This window comes from Salvia hispanica, chromosome 2 (assembly GCF_029641045.1).
Source record: "Salvia hispanica isolate PSC_SH4W2 chromosome 2, Shi_PSC_v1, whole genome shotgun sequence".
Lineage (NCBI taxonomy): Eukaryota > Viridiplantae > Streptophyta > Magnoliopsida > Lamiales > Lamiaceae > Salvia > Salvia hispanica.
The window spans coordinates 12,456,571-12,473,996 of NC_142693.1; the positions used below are offsets into that span (position 1 = coordinate 12,456,571).

At 38.1% G+C, this 17,426-nt stretch overlaps 4 protein-coding genes across 5 annotated transcripts; 2 read left to right on the forward strand and 2 right to left on the reverse strand.

Annotated features, from left to right (window-relative positions):
- The first annotated feature begins 25 nt into the window (after positions 1 to 25).
- On the forward strand, positions 26 to 973 carry LOC125220637 (Ribosomal protein L23/L15e family protein). Its single transcript, XM_048122794.2, has 2 exons — positions 26 to 238; positions 311 to 973. The coding sequence occupies exons 1-2, from the start codon at positions 116 to 118 to the stop codon at positions 725 to 727; spliced, it is 540 nt and encodes a 179-aa protein (XP_047978751.1). The 5' UTR covers positions 26 to 115; the 3' UTR covers positions 728 to 973.
- A 1,038-nt stretch (positions 974 to 2,011) lies between these two features.
- DOT3 (Phototropic-responsive NPH3 family protein) lies at positions 2,012 to 5,080 on the reverse strand. Its single transcript, XM_048116891.2, has 6 exons — positions 4,708 to 5,080; positions 4,479 to 4,548; positions 3,350 to 4,248; positions 2,929 to 3,190; positions 2,726 to 2,854; positions 2,012 to 2,575 (listed from the first exon to the last, which is right to left on the reverse strand). Exons 1-6 carry the CDS (start codon positions 4,842 to 4,844, stop codon positions 2,198 to 2,200), a joined length of 1,875 nt encoding a protein of 624 aa, XP_047972848.2. The 5' UTR covers positions 4,845 to 5,080; the 3' UTR covers positions 2,012 to 2,197.
- A 1,284-nt stretch (positions 5,081 to 6,364) lies between these two features.
- LOC125220623 (ras-related protein RABH1e-like) lies at positions 6,365 to 8,575 on the forward strand. Its single transcript, XM_048122781.2, has 6 exons — positions 6,365 to 6,639; positions 6,784 to 6,854; positions 6,980 to 7,068; positions 7,152 to 7,263; positions 7,339 to 7,429; positions 7,501 to 8,575. Exons 1-6 carry the CDS (start codon positions 6,523 to 6,525, stop codon positions 7,642 to 7,644), a joined length of 624 nt encoding a protein of 207 aa, XP_047978738.1. The 5' UTR covers positions 6,365 to 6,522; the 3' UTR covers positions 7,645 to 8,575.
- A 26-nt stretch (positions 8,576 to 8,601) lies between these two features.
- LOC125220587 (cyclin-dependent kinase C-1-like) lies at positions 8,602 to 13,738 on the reverse strand. Of its 2 annotated transcripts, XM_048122744.2 has the most exons (12): positions 13,504 to 13,733; positions 12,442 to 12,523; positions 12,234 to 12,324; positions 12,122 to 12,151; positions 11,909 to 12,024; positions 11,744 to 11,816; positions 11,546 to 11,666; positions 11,332 to 11,449; positions 10,384 to 10,523; positions 10,234 to 10,291; positions 9,584 to 9,654; positions 8,602 to 9,418 (listed from the first exon to the last, which is right to left on the reverse strand). In XM_048122744.2, the coding sequence occupies exons 1-12, from the start codon at positions 13,605 to 13,607 to the stop codon at positions 8,884 to 8,886; spliced, it is 1,539 nt and encodes a 512-aa protein (XP_047978701.1). In that variant the 5' UTR covers positions 13,608 to 13,733; the 3' UTR covers positions 8,602 to 8,883. The 2 variants fall into 2 exon arrangements, with proteins under 2 accessions (XP_047978701.1, XP_047978714.1); XM_048122757.2 differs by lacking the exons at positions 12,234 to 12,324; positions 12,442 to 12,523 and having other exon boundaries at positions 13,504 to 13,738.
- Between the last annotated feature and the right edge of the window lie 3,688 nt (positions 13,739 to 17,426).

Below are 17,426 nucleotides of genomic sequence, written 5' to 3' on the forward strand. Positions count from 1 at the left end.
AACATAAAAAGCCCAGTATAAACCCTTCCACTCACACTTCATTTCGCGAAGCAGAAATCCGCCATTGCTGAGAGACCTAAAGCTTCTCTGTTGAAAAACGTCTCAGCTGAAAAAAATGGGAAGCCGACTGGGGAGAAGAATTGTAAACTTCGCGAATCTTCCAATCAAACTTCTCATGCCCTCATCTTTTACCAATATTACTGAAATTGCGCTGAAGACAATCCCCTCAGCTTCTAAGGTATCTAATTCCAACTCTAAAAAAAGGGGAAAATTCGTTTCTCTAACTGATGTTTCTATCAATTTTTCGCAGATCGAGATTAAGAGGGTCCTGGAGTCGTTGTACGGATTCGAGGTGGAGAAAGTGCAGACGCTTAATATGGAGGGAAAGAAGAAAAAATACGGCGGGATAGTGATCGCGAGGCCTGATTACAAGAAGGCTTACGTCACGCTTCGGAGCCCGCTATCGATCAATCCGGAGCTTTTCCCAATTCCGGTTGTCGAGGAGGAGAGGAAGAGGAAGACGAAGCAGTCGAAATCGAGCATTGTCGAAGATCCGGAAGCTGTGAAGAAGTCGCACTGGCTCGACTCTGCGCGGGATAATCGGAGGTATAAGACGCCGGAGGGGCAGACGTTTGGGCGTCGCAGGAAGGGCGCAGATCAGAAGGCGGCTGACGGAGCTCAGGTGAAGTTTCCATGGAGCAGCATGACCTCTTTTGGGAGGAGGTAATGTGTTTTATTTGCTCTCAAGGTTTAGTATAAGGAGAAATATAGGATGCTACTAGTCTTTGGCACAATGTAGCATAGGGATTCCGGTTTCTTCTATTGTTTGTCAGAATTTCTATATGGGGTTTTTAAAGTGCGCAGGATTGAATTTTCCCCTTTCGTTTTCCTTCAATTTCTTAGGAATATGAACTACTGGATTCTGTTTTGATATATGTAATAGTGTTCATGAAATAAGTTTCATTTGCCTCAACTGTTTTCGTCATAATTCGTACTGGAATGTTTTGATGTTAAATTTTTACTAAGTTTACCTGCAACAAGCTAGAACATTGATCTTCAAAATTCAAGTGACGGCTGTTCTATGTCATTTTCCAACATTTGAAAGTTTAGCCAAACATATTCCATTGAAGACCTTTATACCAGATGCAATTCTAACTTAAATTAGACAAGAACAGATAATTACACATTCTGTGTCTCAAATTTAAGTGGCATTTACATTGTTGGTTCATACTACAAGCAACACTACTGTCACTTGTAAAATATGGAAGACCGCTGATCCAGATTATCAAAACTAAATAGTGGTAAAAACGAGGTATAAGAAATGTATCAACTTTTGGACTTCCATTGTTACATTGTCTCTGATTTTAGTATTCATCAAATGTGAAGAAAATGTACAGTAAAGTGTCTATGAAAATAATGAAGTAGCTTAACTTGGAAGTTTGGTTTCTGAATCTGCCCTTCTGAAGAGCTATTAAGAAACTCATGCAAACTCATGCAGTTTATATAAGGCACTAGATGCAAGAGACCTTGTTTAACTTTCTTTTATGTTTTACTCAGTTATTCAACTTTATTTTATTCCCTCACGTTTTCAGTCAAAGTGTAAATGAACTTGGAATGCCACGTTTTATGTTATAGGCCTGTAAGTTTGAATTACTTTTGTGATGGCTTGGGTTTAAACATCAAGCAACTAATTTTTAATGAAATGTGTTGTTGTGAACATGTTAACCTATGATGAAATGTGTTGAATATGTGAGGAACAAGCATCAGTATCATGCGGGTGCGGTTTACCGAGCAAGGATAAACTTAGATGTAGTTTTAGGGTCATGTAGGGTGCTTAGTTCGACTCTCTTAACTCTTCTCTAGAGTCTAGACACAACACAATTAGGAACTAAGCTGCATCAGGATTTGCGTAGTTCTTCCTTGGACAGCAATCTACAACCTGATGCATGCTATGGATGAAACATATTTGGAGAGGTAGCCATCGGAGATTACTCATATTTGAGTCAGAACATGAAATACCGAAAGTATCTTGCCTTACTGTTTAAGTCTTATAATATTTTACAACTCATGGAATACAATTACAAGCTTTGGCATTATCTAGTTATTAGTGAACCTAACTAAACCAGTTGGCTATAAATGAATTGCCATTTCTAGTACTGACTGTTCTGGAGGTTTGGGGAAAATATATTTAATGATTTCATGATACTGATTGCCTGCGCCTGCGGAGTAAGCCACTTCTGCGAGTTTGTTTAGGTCTGTTTCGGCTCTCATCAGTTTCTTCCTCGTCTGCTTTCAAACTGAAAAGAGCAGACTTTCTGATTTTCCGCCACCCAACTTTCCAAGCTGATGAGTTCCTTTGTTTGGGTTTCTGCTTTTTATATTGTTGCTGTAACTCTGAGCGATCACTTTGCAGTTCACTCATTTGCAATTTCACTTTCTCAAGTTCTATTTTGAGGGTGTTGACTTCTTTGTTTGTTGCTGATGCATTACTCTCCAGATCCGATTTATCAGCAGTTTCTGTCTGACCACTTCCTTGTATAGCCGCTCTTATTTTCATTTGCTCTGCGAATAAGACCTGGGTGCCATCTCTTTGTCAGTCATACATACAAATATTGAGGTGCAAATGCATATATAGTAGACTTCAATATGGTTTTGTTTGCTATATCTGATGAGCTGTAGTACTTATCAAAAGTGTTTGTAGCTGAAGAAAATTATGTAAATTTACCTCAATCATGGTTCTCAGTGGCAGCCTATCATTTTGTGCTGCATGTGCACATGCATCTAGTGAAAGCTTCCCACAATTCATGACTTTGCATAGCCTCCTTCGTTCGTGATCTGGTAGTGATGGGTGAGTCTGTAAAGAAAATACTGATTCTCAGTTTATTTGATGAGAGTTTTAACATGGGGAGTAATTGTATGGTAGATAACCTTGAGATAGGTGTCAATGGCTCTGTAGAGGCCGTCATCACTTGTCCGAGCATTTTCTGGCAAGGACTGAGCTAAAAACAGAAACTTGGTAACTGGAAGCTTAGGATCTCTTGCAATTTCTGCTAGGTAGCTGTCTAGAAGTTTGCTTATGGCCAATGGTCCAGAATGCTGTTGTTGCAGCTGCTGCTGTTCATACATCAAAAAATATTCCAAAATCCTCTGCACAATCTCTGTGTTGTGCATAGTTTTTTCTTCAGTGGAACTGTAGCAACCAGATAATTATGCAAGAGCCAATATGTCAAAAGATAAATCATAATTAACCTGTTTACTGGGCTCAGTTGCTACCAATACTTGGTAAAAGATTGCATTTAGCCTGTTATATTTGAAAATTTAATGAGAATTGGAGCAGGCGGTGACTTACTCTACCAGCTTCCCTTGATCACCTGCTGCATAACTAGGTATTAGAAGATCATTCACATCTGCACCTTCTAACACCAAACCAGCTCGTTTTTCAAGCTCTGAAACTATTGCTGGGGATGCCGAGTAGAGTAATGCCATCTTTAGCATCTTCAGAAGGAACTTACAAGGGACTGCTTCTTTCTCCGGAGGTAGTAAGCTTACTAGGCTCTCCACCATCAACCGCTGCTCCTTTGTTGGTCCAATGTCCTCTTCCTGCTTTCTTCCACTTATGATTTTCCATTGCATCTCGCGTCGTCCATAGTTAGTGCTCCCAGCTGCTTCTCTCTCAGGCTCTGTACTTGGCAACCAGTACTCCTTGTATTGGATGATACATGAACCAATAATCTCAGGTTTCACCCCTTTTGCCTTGAGTCCTGTTATGATCCTCGTGAAGTAGTCTATTCGTAGAGTGCTCACATCATTGAACCACCACTTTTCCCCATTTGCTAGCCCTCCTATTGTTGAGGTTTCTCCGGTAATCTTCCAAGCTATTGTGTCGCAGCATCTTCGGACAATTTGAAGGTTCTCTGTCCACGGGGACAGTGTTTCACATGATTTGAGGACGGCAATGGAGTCTCCCCATGAAGAGAGGACTACAAATGTAAAGAAAGCTTCAGTCTTGGAGATCAGGTTTCCATCTTCCAGTGCCTCTGTCATTTCAAGAAACTCTGATGCACATCTTAGGGCTGCTACGTTACTTACGTTCAAACTTATAGGGAGGCCGTAGCAGAATTTCAATATGATTTCAAATGTTTCTGCACCACCAGGAAAGTTATCAAGCTTGAGATCGCAGCATGCATCTGAAATCTGGGGCCGGAGCTCTATTCGGCTGAAGTAGCCGCACTTGGAGATCAGTGGATACTGTTTCAGGAAGGTATTGATGAGGTAACATTCAATCATGAAAATGCTTATTGCCATTGTAATTCTATTCTTTTTGGTTGACGTCTTCATGATTTTTCGCTTTCATTACTTGCAATTACCATATTTGCTTGAGTTTTGGAGTTTTGTTATTTTAAAAAAAGCTTTGAAGCATGGTGTTTTTTTCTATTATCTACTTGTCTAGTTGCAAATATGTTGTCTGTGTAAAGTACCTTGTGAACGTAGAAGGTGATTTCTTGAACTTGAATTGACAGATCTGTTGGAATCTGAGACATGGCAAGCCTGCGCAAGTAGAACCACGTGGCTGAGTTAGAGCCGTGGATGAAACATGTTGAGCAGCAAATATGTGTAAGAGTATAAAACGGTTGGGTAGATCTAATCACAGTTATATTCATGCTGTTTCTGTGTCTGATGAGAATAATGGGATCACAGAGAGGTTACCATGAATGTTCTTTCTTCTCAAAACCAGAGTCTGCTCCTTCTGCAATGAATTTTGAGGGAACTATTACCCGCCGGTCCTCTTCTGAGGTGATACCATCCGAGTTGCTTGCTAGGGTCTGTTCCGTAGAAATTTCCATCTTCTTTCGGCCGTTGCTGCACCCACTAGTGATGATGCTTATCGTGTTTTATCGACAAAGAGGTGAGTAAGTTGAAGGAGTGGGGCAAGGAGTGAGTTAATGTGTGAGAAGGAAGTTTGTGGATGAAGGAAGTTGTGCCATTAAAGGAGGTTGTTGAGGTGGGATTTCTTGAACAGGTTCATAAGATTCAGTGTCACTTAGATTTTGGACTAAAAGGGACCAAAATGTGTTTGTATGGACACAAGGAATGTTGCGTCTGAGTTGTGACGAGTCTCATTCATATTTGGGTGGCTTAGTGAATACTACTATAGTAGTACTATTAGGTAAGATTAAGTTGTAGGGTTCAATCTTATGAACCAAACATAATACATATTTAATCATGAGATTTAATCTTGGCAACCGAATACCCCCTTAGTTTTATTCTACTAACTATAGTGATTTGTGTCTTCAATATGAGATGGTCACAAGTTTTGACCACTTAGAGCATCCACAATAGGGAGCCGCGGCTCCCTATAGCTGAGGAAACGGAGGGCCACGGCGGGGGTGGTGGACATGGGCGGGCCAACTAGGACACGGCTCATGGAGGGGCGCCGCGGCCCAGCCCGCGGCTCACTATTGCCGGACTCCGGTGGCCGCGGCTGCCGCAAAAACTTTTTTTGTGTTTGATTTTTTCGGTTTTTTTTGGGATAAAATAATGTGTGATTTGAGATAAAATAATGTGCGTTGTGCCAACAACCGAAAAAAATAATGTGATTTGTGACTGTGATTTGTCTACTATTGAGGTGGACAAGTTTTTTTTTTTTTGGCTGTGGACAAAAAAATGTGACTTGGCCTTGAAGTGGCCAAACTATTGTGGACACTTTTATAACCAAAGAATGCACACACTACAAAAAACAAAGTCTATATTTTGGAGCCAAATTTAGGAAAAACAATGTTAAGCCATGGTGTAAGTGATAGACCTATTAACATATCAGTGCTTAAGAGCATCTTATACATGAGCTTCTTTTAATCCACGATAATATAATTTTTAAATAAATATTTTTTCTCTTTCTTCCATATGCGCAATCCCAACCCAGTACTATTTGGATGAGATTTGGATCCAGAGTTTCGATGGCACCAGGTTTCTGAAATATTCTTTTGTCCAAATTAGATTCGATGTGATATAACGAAATTTTAGTTTGTAAACCAAACAGATATTCTTTTGTCCAAATTAGTTATATTCAGCTATCATCAAGCTATATGATATCTTAAAAACTTTCAAAGGTGTCTCGATTATGGTAATCTGAATTTGAATGGTAAGTCAGTATTGATTAAGATCGTGGTATTAATCAATATTTCTATAAATACCATCCATGAGTGTTGGAATATAATATTGATTTTTTCTTGATGATATAATGCATTAATTAGATACGAAGAAAATATAAGTAACATAATTGAGTAAGCATCAATAGCCACAAACATATGTCATGAATAACATTGAAATTGAAAATGAAATGCTACTTACAAAAAGAGCATTTGTTGTACGTGTAAAACTCGTTTCACAAAAATCAGACCATTCATCCACCCATTCTACGTTGTCACATTGTTCTCTCTCCTTAAATTTCTCCATCTTGATCCAGATCTCGTATTCATCATCGTCATCAACATTCATATTGTTGTATTGTAGAGAGGGAGAGTAATGGCGGTGGTGTCACCATTAGCAAAATACAAGCTCGTGTTTTTGGGCGATCAGTCGGTCGGAAAAACCAGCATCATCACCCGTTTCATGTACGATAAATTCGATACAACCTATCAGGTATATACACAAATTCCACATCCATTTGATATGTAATGTCAAAATTTTATAAATCATGCACTAGCGATGGTGGTGACATAATTAAATTTGTATGTTTTTTATTTATAAATTGTTTTGATGTGATTTTTATATATATGCATGTAGGCTACAATTGGAATAGATTTCTTGTCCAAAACAATGTACCTTGAAGATCGAACAGTTCGCTTGCAGCTTTGGTAATGGATGTTTATTTAAATTGTAATGAAGATTTTATAAAACAATGGATCATCTATCATGTCATTTCTACATAATTATAAAACACGGCGTATGAAATTACTAAAACGCGACGTATAAATTATAGGGATACCGCTGGACAAGAAAGATTTAGAAGTCTAATTCCGAGCTACATTAGGGATTCTTCGGTAGCTGTGATTGCCTACGATGTTGCTAGTAAGCAATTCTTGGTTTACTTTGCATAATTGTATGTTTCATGATTGATTATTAAAAAATAACTTATATGTATATATATGCAGACAGACAGTCATTTTTGAACACTTCAAAGTGGATTGAGGAAGTAAGAACAGAACGTGGTGGTGATGTGATCATCGTTCTTGTCGGAAATAAAACTGATCTTGTCGAAAAACGGTAAGGACACCAACATGTTAAATCACATTTTTTCTAGAAAAGAGAAAAAAAAATCTATATTTTGCTTTTTCCTAGGCAAGTTTCAATTGAAGAAGGCGATATCAAGGCTCGTGAATCCGGAGTCATGTTCGTAGAAACTAGTGCTAAAGCCGGTTTCAATATAAAGGTATCATGATCTAGTTAGGAGTATAACATAATTGAATATATATGCCTTGAATGAAATTGTTGTGTTGGCAGCCACTATTCCGGAAGATAGCTGCAGCGCTGCCGGGGATGGAGGCGCTCTCCTCCGCGAAGCATGATGATATGGTGGATGTGAACTTGAAGGCGACTGCAAACGGGGGCCAAAATGAGCAGCAAGGCGGAGGGTGCGCATGCTAGGATGGGTAGAAGTGAAAATGTTTGGAAGTCTTGAATGTTTGTTGTGTAGGGTAATTCTCATTGAGGATACAGAGTTGTGCAGGTTTTTGGAAAACAGATTGGCTTACACTTATGAAACATAACAAGATTTTGACATATGTGTTATTTTAATTTACTCCAAATCGAATTATACACAAGATTGAGTTTGTGTTACCACCACATCCATAATAAATTAAAGTCAAGAGGCTGATTTTTGGTTTCGGTTGCTTGCTTAAACTTACATTTCTTGACATGCTTAGATAAAATTAATTAAGGCATCAGCAATGTAGCCAGTAGCTCCCTCCGGGTGTCGGATCTGGTTCACAAGCGAGGGGCAAGGGCAAAGGCAAAGGGAATGAAGAAGGTGGTTGCTAGGTGCTACGTCGTCATTTCAGGGAACCAGTTGTCAGTTCCGGTCAGAAGGTGAAGAAGTTTTAGGAAAGAATTGCTGACATGTACAACACGAACAAATCCAGCTGGGCGTGAGAGCGCGACTGGGGACAATCTTTGCATGCATCGAGGGCGGGCCCAAATGGATGTTGCCAAATATGATGGTATCATCAACACTGTTTCAGAAAACCTGGCCAACTTGAGAAAATGCTGACAATATTCACGAGAAGTCTTCTCATCAGGCGTTCTTCAATGAAGAACAAAGAGAGTCCAAGTACGATGACGTCTACATCATTGTTCAGAACCATCCGAAGTTCTCATGTGGTTCAAATTTGGATGGCCCCAAGAGAGCGAAGATCAATGTCTTGGGGAACTAGAGCAGCAACAAGCAACAGTGGCGAGACGTTCGACCTGAACTCTCCTATGGATAGCAAATCTCATACTCCATCGGGCTTCAAACAATGCATGATGTTGTAAGAGAGCTAAACATATGTTTTGCCCACAGCAGCAGATGCATTTAGATATGACAAGTGTGTTCAGCCCAGAAACTATGTAAAGCTGTTCTTAATCTAACAACATTATTAATTTAAAATTGATCTGTTACATGTTGAAATTCAAAAATCCATCTCTAGTTAAAGAGAACAGAATCCCAACATATACCAATCACCCCACTCATTCTTGAGACAATCTATACCAATTAATCAACAAGAATCACTAGATATACAAAGCCTAGTAACAATTTGTAGAACTGTATCCAATGGAGGCACCAGATCCTCCACATCGTCTGTGAATGAAATTACGCGTGTATGAAGTAACGGCTACTTGTTTTTACTATTGCTGCCAGCCATATTGCTGGTTTCTGTTGCCACCCATGGGATTCTGACCCCTTCCGCCATATTGACCGCTTTGTGAGTAGTTAGGAGGAGCCCCGTAACCACCAGCTGCCCCCCGGGGGCCGTTTGAGGGAGCTGTGTTTCCAGGATACGGTGGGGGTCCTCGCCCTTGTGAGGGGAATGGGGCACTACTGTATCCTCCACGATCTTGGTAGTAACCACCACCACCACCACCGCCTCCACCAGCCCCGCCTGAAGGGTATCTACTGGGACCTGCTGGTGGGCCGCGTGGCTTTACGTATTGTTGATGACTAGGCGCACCATTCATTGCCATCTGAGAGTTGTTGTTCATCTGATGACCGGAGCCGTTCCAGTGCTGTGGATGGGACTGTCCAGATTGTTGGATAGGGGGCAAGCGAGCATGTTGTTGTGGATGCTGCACCTTCTGCCGTTTTGTATTTTCATCGTTCTGTCGTTGTTGCTGTCTCTTCTTCTTTGTTTGGAATTCGTGTGATGATTCGTATTTTGGCAAACTGCACAGTCAAGAAACTTGTATTAACGGTTTTATGGCTCACTTTGGAATAATCTTGGTTATATGGACCATGGAATCATTTCTCAAATCAAACATCTTAATCGAAATGTAATACATTTTTCAGATACATCCCAACGTAATATCAAGAAAGTTTTATCGAGCATACCTTTTTGGGTCACAAGGTAAGGGATCAGTCCAGAAATATTCAGCATCTAAAGCATCCTTTGCAGAGATTCTCTGTGAGATATAAAGAGACGCAGAAAAAGAGAAGAAAATGAGACAAGGGCTCTAATAGTAGTAACTCAAGAACTATGGTAACAAGTGGCATGTAACAGTCGCAAGATTATATCTTCTTGCTGCACGAGCAAGTTTATTTAGTAATTTATTTTAGTTCATCGCTTTGATCAATTTCTGTCCTAGTCCAGTGGGCAGTTTTACTTATGAGTTGGAGCAGTTGTAAGAAGTGCTCCCTTAATAAAGTGTGTAGAGAGAAGACAATACAGTTGGCGAAAGAATAAATTATAGAATTAGAGTACGAGAGAGGAAAGATGTTATTTTTTGCTAAGAAAGGAAATGGCGGTGAGACGTCCCAATAAGGAATACAAATCGCTTATGGTGGGACGGAGGGATTACTTAATAAGTTGAGCGACAGATGGCTAGGGCAAGATTTCTCAATTCTGACTTTTGAGGACCTCCTTATTTCAACTCACTTTTTTTCTCATAGTAATACTTTTGGTTGTGCTTCCAATCTCTCAGTTCCATCATAACAAATTGTTCGTAGCAGAAGAAAAAAACATTACTAGATGAGGAATATACCTGAGCAGGATCAAGAACTAGCATTTTCTCTAGCAAGTCCAAAGCATGTCGGTCGAAACTGCACAGCGAATGATCATTCAGTAAACCCTAAACAATAATAGAGTACTCGGAAATAACACCACATAACAAAACTTGGCTTCAGTACTCAACTGTCTAAAGAGCTCCCGAATTCGCTTTTTCATCGGACGAGTGGGCTTAAATTTGTTATACCAAGGAATCTTCGAAACACCAGGCCATATCAACTCATCAGGGGTTCCACAAAGCTCAAATATTTTATTCAACTGTTCGGGCTGCAATAGGAGTGAATACAAAGATGATACTAAGGTCATGCTTGGTATGATGGAATGGAATGAGGGTGGAATGGAATGAAGATACGAATGGAATGTCAATTTCCTTGGATTTCCTTTGCATTTTCATCCATTCACTCATTCATTCCATCACACCAAGCAAATGAATAGAACGGAAGTAGGAATCACATTCCATTCCACCATTTCATTCCATCATACCAAGAAGCCCCTAAGCTCACTAAACACCAGTAAAATCAGGAAATCCACGATGAACAACACCAAGAATGTCCATAAGCCATGCTCAAGTCTAACTCAATCATATTCTATACAGAAAAATCGATACAATCACGTTAAATTTTGACAATGACTCAAAGGTACACCTGATTACCATGAATCGCTTCTGAAAGAAACAAGACATTGAAATCACCCCCCTTCACGTTTTCTTTCCCATGTTTCTACTCCTATTTCTCAACTTCCTCAGGAAAAGTGAGCAGTGTTTCCAAATAACTAGAAAACGAGATGCTTACACAAGGATATATAAGTTCTACATATGTTCTTCTCAAGGAGGTAGAGAAATAACTCTGTTATAACTTAATACTTTTCTTTTTCATCTACACTAACTGGTTACTGCTGTAATACGTTGAGTACTTGTATCAAACAGTTTGTGAGAATCGCCTTTCTTCTAATATTATATGGTATGCTGCAACTGTGCAAGGTCATATGCAAACAATCCACACAAAACATTTTCAAGATCAAGGGGAGTAAAATAAGCATAAGAAACTTTGCCACAAGGTCCATAGATAATCCTAACCTCATTCTTTCCCGGTAAGATCGGTTTTCCATACAATAGCTCAGCAAATATACAGCCTACAGACCACATGTCAACAGCTGGACCATACTTTGTAGCTCCAAGAAGTAACTCTGGAGGTCTACATATCAGCAGCAAAAAGACCAGATAAAATCAGAGTCATCACTACTACCAGAACAAAATAGGACTTATGCTTGACAAAGAAGAAAGGATATACCTGTACCACAATGTAATAACACGATTTGTAAGATTAGCATTAATGTCATTAGAAAAGGAACGTGCAAGTCCAAAATCTGCAAGCTTTAGGTTTCCCTCATTATCAATAAGAAGATTGGACCCTGCAGTGAGGTACAATCAAATTTTGACCACTCACACAATTTTAATTTTCAGTATTACCCATAACACACATTCAAACCTTTTATGTCCCTGTGAAGGACTTGATTAACATGGCAGTAATGAAGACCTGTGAGTAGTTGCTTCATGTAACACTACAAAACAATATATAGTAAATTCTCCACTGGCTGAAATTCACTGAACATGGAAGGGCAAATAATAAAAGTCTCGAGAAAGCTTGCAGTACTTTTATTTGTGGGACAGTAAATCTTAGTCCAGGACGATCTGCAAGGCCAGTTAAGTCGTGATCCATGTATTCAAACACCATATAAATGCTTCCTTTGTACTTATTGTTCTCTGCATCTGCAGTTATAAAAAGGTGTAATATTGGAGTTCGATATCAATAGCAGGAGAGCTAGGAGCTCCCATCAACACAGAGCAGAGACTTAGGTGTTATTACCTGGCTGTACCTGTTCGTTGGTCTCCCGACCTATATAAAGCAACCAGAATGAGTTCAAAATGAGGATTGGCATATCAGGTGAAGTTAGAAGTAAATTTCAAGAAAAATGTACCAGGAGATGTCACTATCTCTTTCAAGTGAATAACATTTTCATGCTGTAGCTTCTTTAGAATTTTTATTTCTCGGATCGCAGTGATGGGAAACTGAAGTGATGGGAAAATAATGTAAAATATTTTATGAAAGAAACAGCTATTGGCATTTCCAATGTCAAGTTCAGAATATTTTTAAAGATAGGCAATGACTGCCGAGAAGAGCTATACCCCCTCTTTTTCATTATCCATTCGTATCTTTTTCAATGCGACAATCTCTCCAGTTCTCTTTTCTTTGGCCATATATACTTGACTGAGGGAGGAAAAAGAAACAGAACATAAACAAAAAAATGTCCTTTAAAAAATGTCAGTAGAAAGAGTAGGATAAGACTCATAACTCCATCTTAATAATATCCAAACCATGTTATCATTCTCCGCACAATAAATAGAAGAAAAAATAAATCAATTACGAGGCATACAAATACACTTGCAAAAGGCCATTTTTCATATCATACAAACAAAAGCATTCATAATAACATTCTTCATAGATCACTTCATAGTTGTATTAAATGTATGAAATTCAATTCAAGTATGAGGTTCACTTATTTAAAAGTAGGAGTTTAACAACCTTGCTTCAAAATTCGTAGGAAAATCCAATTCAGTTCAACTTATCATAAGTACCATTACAACAAAACCACCAATCAACATCATCAAAACATTTATTTGTTGGATGACTACCTATTCTAAGTATCTAACAACTTGATCTTTTAAATAGAAGCTCTATGAGGCAGGTTTACTTTCTGCTAAAGATTTATGCATGGAAGCACGTTAACCAAGGGTGTACAAGCTCGAAGAGTCTAAGACGAACATTGTTTTTCTAAATGACCCTAATACCATTGAGAATGCCCTATCATACGGGCTATGGGGGAGAAATATCTCCTTCACATCAGAAATATTTGTTTGAGCAGCAGCACAAAACAAGGAATAGTGATAAACTACCAATCTCCAACCTAGAAAGCAAAAAAAAAAATTGCAACTGGAGTAGCTAATAGAGGAATAGCAAAATTCAATAGCTGCAACCAACAACTCTCTCCAGCACAAATTTAGAACACCCTGATATTAAGGAGATACAAAAAGAAGCAATTGAATGCCTAATCAAATTCACACCAACCCTATACAAAAATCACGCATATTTGAAACAAATAACAGACAAATTAATAACAGCCACTTTAAAAATCGAATTTATTCAATAAAACGGAAAATTTAGAGAAAAGGGGGAAACTTTGGACTCACCCATAAGTCCCTTCCCCAATTTGCTCGAGTTTTTCGAAACACTCGACGCTCCGAGATCCCCACGACGGCCGGTAGTCCACATTGAGCTGATTAGTAGCCGCCATAATCTCGACCGCCGAAGTTGAGGTCGAAGGGTCGGCTATGAGAATTGGGGTATAATAATAACGGCAATTGCTACGGCGGCGGCGTTCACTTTTATAAGAAGTCGAAGCTTTGTTTTCTTTTTCGAAATACCAGAAATTTATAGATGTAATTCTAGTTGAGATTTATAATTACATTATGATAAATTTATCTTTCAGAATAAAAATTTTTAAGTTTTTTATACTATTATTTTATTTTTTCCCTTTTTCCTTTTTTATTTCTCTCAATAGTTATAAACTGACCAAATTACCCTTTAACTCAATTTCTCAAGCTTTCAGGATGCTCCGCTCCAAACAGATAATTAGGAGATTTTTTAGGATAATTGAAAAATGAGATGCAATATCAGTCACACATTTTTATTAAATGAGTGGTCCAGATTTTGCCACACAAAAATTATTTTAAGATTAATTTATTATGAAAGGGTATAATTGTAATTTATGTTTTAATGGAAAGAGAGGAAAATCCCTCCCAGATTCGCCAGTCCTGTTTATCCCCACCGCCAAAACTTATCAGGCTAGCAAATTATCAAATTCATCGCACTTCTATGAATTTCTTCGCCAATTCGGGGTTTTGATTTTCAATTTCGTCACGGATGGAACGATATAGGATATCAGACGATAAAGATGGCGAAGTGGAATTCGATTCCAGATCAACGGCAGAATCATCATCATCGCCGTCGAGATCACTGCCGATTTCGACCTCGCCGTCCGATTCCACCGGCTCTGGTTCTTCCGACGACGAAACGGAGGCTGACTCCTTCTCCGCCGCAACGTCTCCTTCACCACCGCCTGCAGGTACGGCAGATCGTCGATGCAACACCCCTTACTCAATAAAGAAATCCACCGAATAAGTGATGTCACCATTTGATATCACGATTATTAAAACAAAAACAATTTCCCTTATCTCATATTAATTCCCCATAATTTATTTCATATTTATATGTCATCAGATCATAGTAAGAAATTTATGTTTATTCACAACCTATAATATATATCTGTAGCTACTTCAACCATTTAATCATATAATAACACCTTATCTCTTAAGGCTAATATTTTCAATCCATACCCTATAATTATAATAGTATAATTTCATCAACTTGAAAAATAATTATGAAAACATGAAAACACATATTATGATCATATATCTTACAACAATCTTAAGAATTTAATCACCACCCATTCAAACATGAGAAACATGAGATGCATGAAACTTTCAGATTTCTAAACTCAATATTTAATCAATTTTGGGTCATATAAATGGAGTAGGATCAAAGGTCTACCTCAACTCTGCATTATTTCACCAATTAAAATTTCGATTTGCCAAAAATACTGAAAGAAATGCAGTAAGATAAGCTTGAGAGTTGGAGCAGCTATGGCCGATAGTTTCTCCTCGAAATTAAGGAGCCTACTTGTAACTTGCCGGTGTGTGAGATATGGAGGCCGATTGTCTCCTCTTCCTCCGTTTTTTTTTCCCATGACATATCCTCTATCCTTTTTTTTTTAAGTGTTGGCTACTAGTTTAGATTTTAGTCATTAACACATAACACGTGTCATACTAATATCATTCTATTCACTCACGTGTAAGTCACATGAATTAGTAGAAGATTGAGACATCAAAGCAATATTATTAAAATGATGATAATCAAATAATATACTCCCTCTGTCCCATTAGAAATGAAACGTTTTCCTTTTTGGTCTGTTCCATTAAAAATAAAACGTTTCTAAAAATGGAAATAATACTCTCTACTTTTTCTTCTCCCTTACTTTACTCTCTCTTCATTAACTCACAAAATAACACTACATAAAATTCCGTACCGAAAAACAAATGTTGCATATTTAATGAGACGGAGGGAGTATCAACTAACTAGAATTTATACGTACACAAATATATATGTGTACTATATCTTTTCATTTAATTATAAAGGTTTTATGTATGTATACAGTAGTAGTACACTTTAACTATACAGGAAAATCTCTTATTATTTATCTATTGATCATATTCCAGATATTTCCTTGTTGAAATAATAAATTTCATTTAAGCGTATTTTGAGATGTTACAGTCGATCTGCGCTTCCTCGAATCTGTTGCCTTCTCCGACGACGCGGCGGAGCTCTTCCTTCTCCACCGAGTGGCCGAGTAGCTCCACCATCGCCCACTCGATTGTGCTGCTCGTCATCTCCAAACCGGCGAGGAACACTTCCTGCGGTTAATTGAATCTCAATTTCGATGAATTAGGAGTTTAATTAATCGTTTAATTTCTACTGAGTGTTTGAATCTTGACAGTGAGAGTGTGACGGTTAATGGAAATGAGTGCAGGCCTTTAATTGGTGGAGAGGTCACTGAATCTCTTTCAGTTATAACTTGCAATGTCTCGGTGTTTTCCCTCCCCTCCCCCCCGCCTAGATATGAGTTGGAGGGAAGATCTGATCATGTGAATTTGATCACAGAGGTTTGTGTGGGTAATCAAACTGGCTGATATGCTGAACAATTTCTTCTACATTTGAAGTTTTGAATGATATTGCATTGTTGATGTGTGTTACTTGATGTTTGTCTTAAAACAAAACAATTTCTTGTTACCATCTGCTGATTCAGCTCAATTTCATTCGATTTGTTGACCGAGAAATCGTTGATTGCATGCCAATAGAAGCCGTCGTCGGTGAAAGCTGTTGACATTTTGCTATAAGTTGTTGACATTTGATATTCTGGCTATTGATATGAGAATTACAAGTGTTATTTTTTAATTGTTGACATTTTAATACGAGTTGATGACATTTGATATTCTGGCTATTGATATGTGAATTATAAGTGTTATTTTTTAGTTGTTGACATTTTAATACGGGTTGTTGACATTCGCTAATCTCGCTATTGATATGTGAATTATAAAAGTTATTTTTTAGTTGTTGATATCTTGTTAAAAGTTATAAAACATATCACAAAACTTGCACTGAGTTCAAGGAGATGTAGAAAACAAGATATTGTCTCAATAATGAACAAAATTAATTCCTATTCTGATAAGTTGTAATGTCGAATCATTAGTTTCTACTGATACTAATACCTCTTCGAGTACAGAGGACCTCATTTAACTGTGAACAAAAGTGAAGGTGAGCTGAACTCACTCCTCCATACGATTTTCCACTGTCTCTGGTTTGGAAACCTTGATCTTGATAGGTAAGGTGAGTGACATATTGCGTAGAAGAGCACCTGGAGCTTTGACCATTGAAATGCTCTGTTCCAGTTCCTTTGCTGCCTCCCTCTGGAACTGGGCCTTCTTCAGCTTCAGTCTGTCCAGATTCACAAGGCACGTAAGTAGCTAGTAACACCGTGTTTATCTTTGATATCTTTGTTGCTATTTTGTGTTGTTGTTTGGTGTGTTACTGGAATTGCTTTGAAGTGATATGAAGTAAAATGAGTTAAAATAACTGCAATTGATCACTAGTTAATTGATGAGGAAATTATTGAATCTCGCTTTGGCAAAGGAGTTAGATAATAGAGTATATTATTGATGAATGTAACTGATTTACGTAGGTGAGGTAAGAGAAGCGTATGATAGGGTAGGATTTGAAGTGGTTATTGTTCGAATTACTGATTGCCTTTTTAATTCGAAATTTGTGAATTCATTTGTTAATTCTGTGGATTCGAGTTTTCTAAAATCGAAAACAAATTACAATTAATTTGTGAAATATATGGATGTAGCTTTTAATTCGATTGTGTTGCTGGAATTTTTGAGCTGTGTAGATAAGGTGTTTGTGATATTGCCTAATATATTATTGTTGACATAAATTA

Coding starts and splice junctions, on each gene's coding strand:
- LOC125220637 (XM_048122794.2), top strand. CDS start 116: ATGGGAAGCCGACTGGGGAGAAGAATTGTAAACTTCGCGAATCTTCCA. Junction 239..310: donor CAATCCCCTCAGCTTCTAAG/GTATCTAATTCC, acceptor AATTTTTCGCAG/ATCGAGATTAAGAGGGTCCT.
- LOC125220623 (XM_048122781.2), top strand. CDS start 6,523: ATGGCGGTGGTGTCACCATTAGCAAAATACAAGCTCGTGTTTTTGGGC. Junction 6,640..6,783: donor AATTCGATACAACCTATCAG/GTATATACACAA, acceptor ATATGCATGTAG/GCTACAATTGGAATAGATTT. Junction 7,069..7,151: donor GATTGCCTACGATGTTGCTA/GTAAGCAATTCT, acceptor ATATATATGCAG/ACAGACAGTCATTTTTGAAC.
- DOT3 (XM_048116891.2), bottom strand. CDS start 4,844: ATGGAAATTTCTACGGAACAGACCCTAGCAAGCAACTCGGATGGTATC. Junction 3,191..3,349: donor GATCAAGGGAAGCTGGTAGA/GTAAGTCACCGC, acceptor TGGTTGCTACAG/TTCCACTGAAGAAAAAACTA. Junction 2,855..2,928: donor CCATTGACACCTATCTCAAG/GTTATCTACCAT, acceptor TTTTCTTTACAG/ACTCACCCATCACTACCAGA.
- LOC125220587 (XM_048122744.2), bottom strand. CDS start 13,607: ATGGCGGCTACTAATCAGCTCAATGTGGACTACCGGCCGTCGTGGGGA. Junction 12,524..13,503: donor ATTGGGGAAGGGACTTATGG/GTGAGTCCAAAG, acceptor TTCCTCCCTCAG/TCAAGTATATATGGCCAAAG. Junction 12,152..12,233: donor AGAGATAGTGACATCTCCTG/GTACATTTTTCT, acceptor TGCTTTATATAG/GTCGGGAGACCAACGAACAG.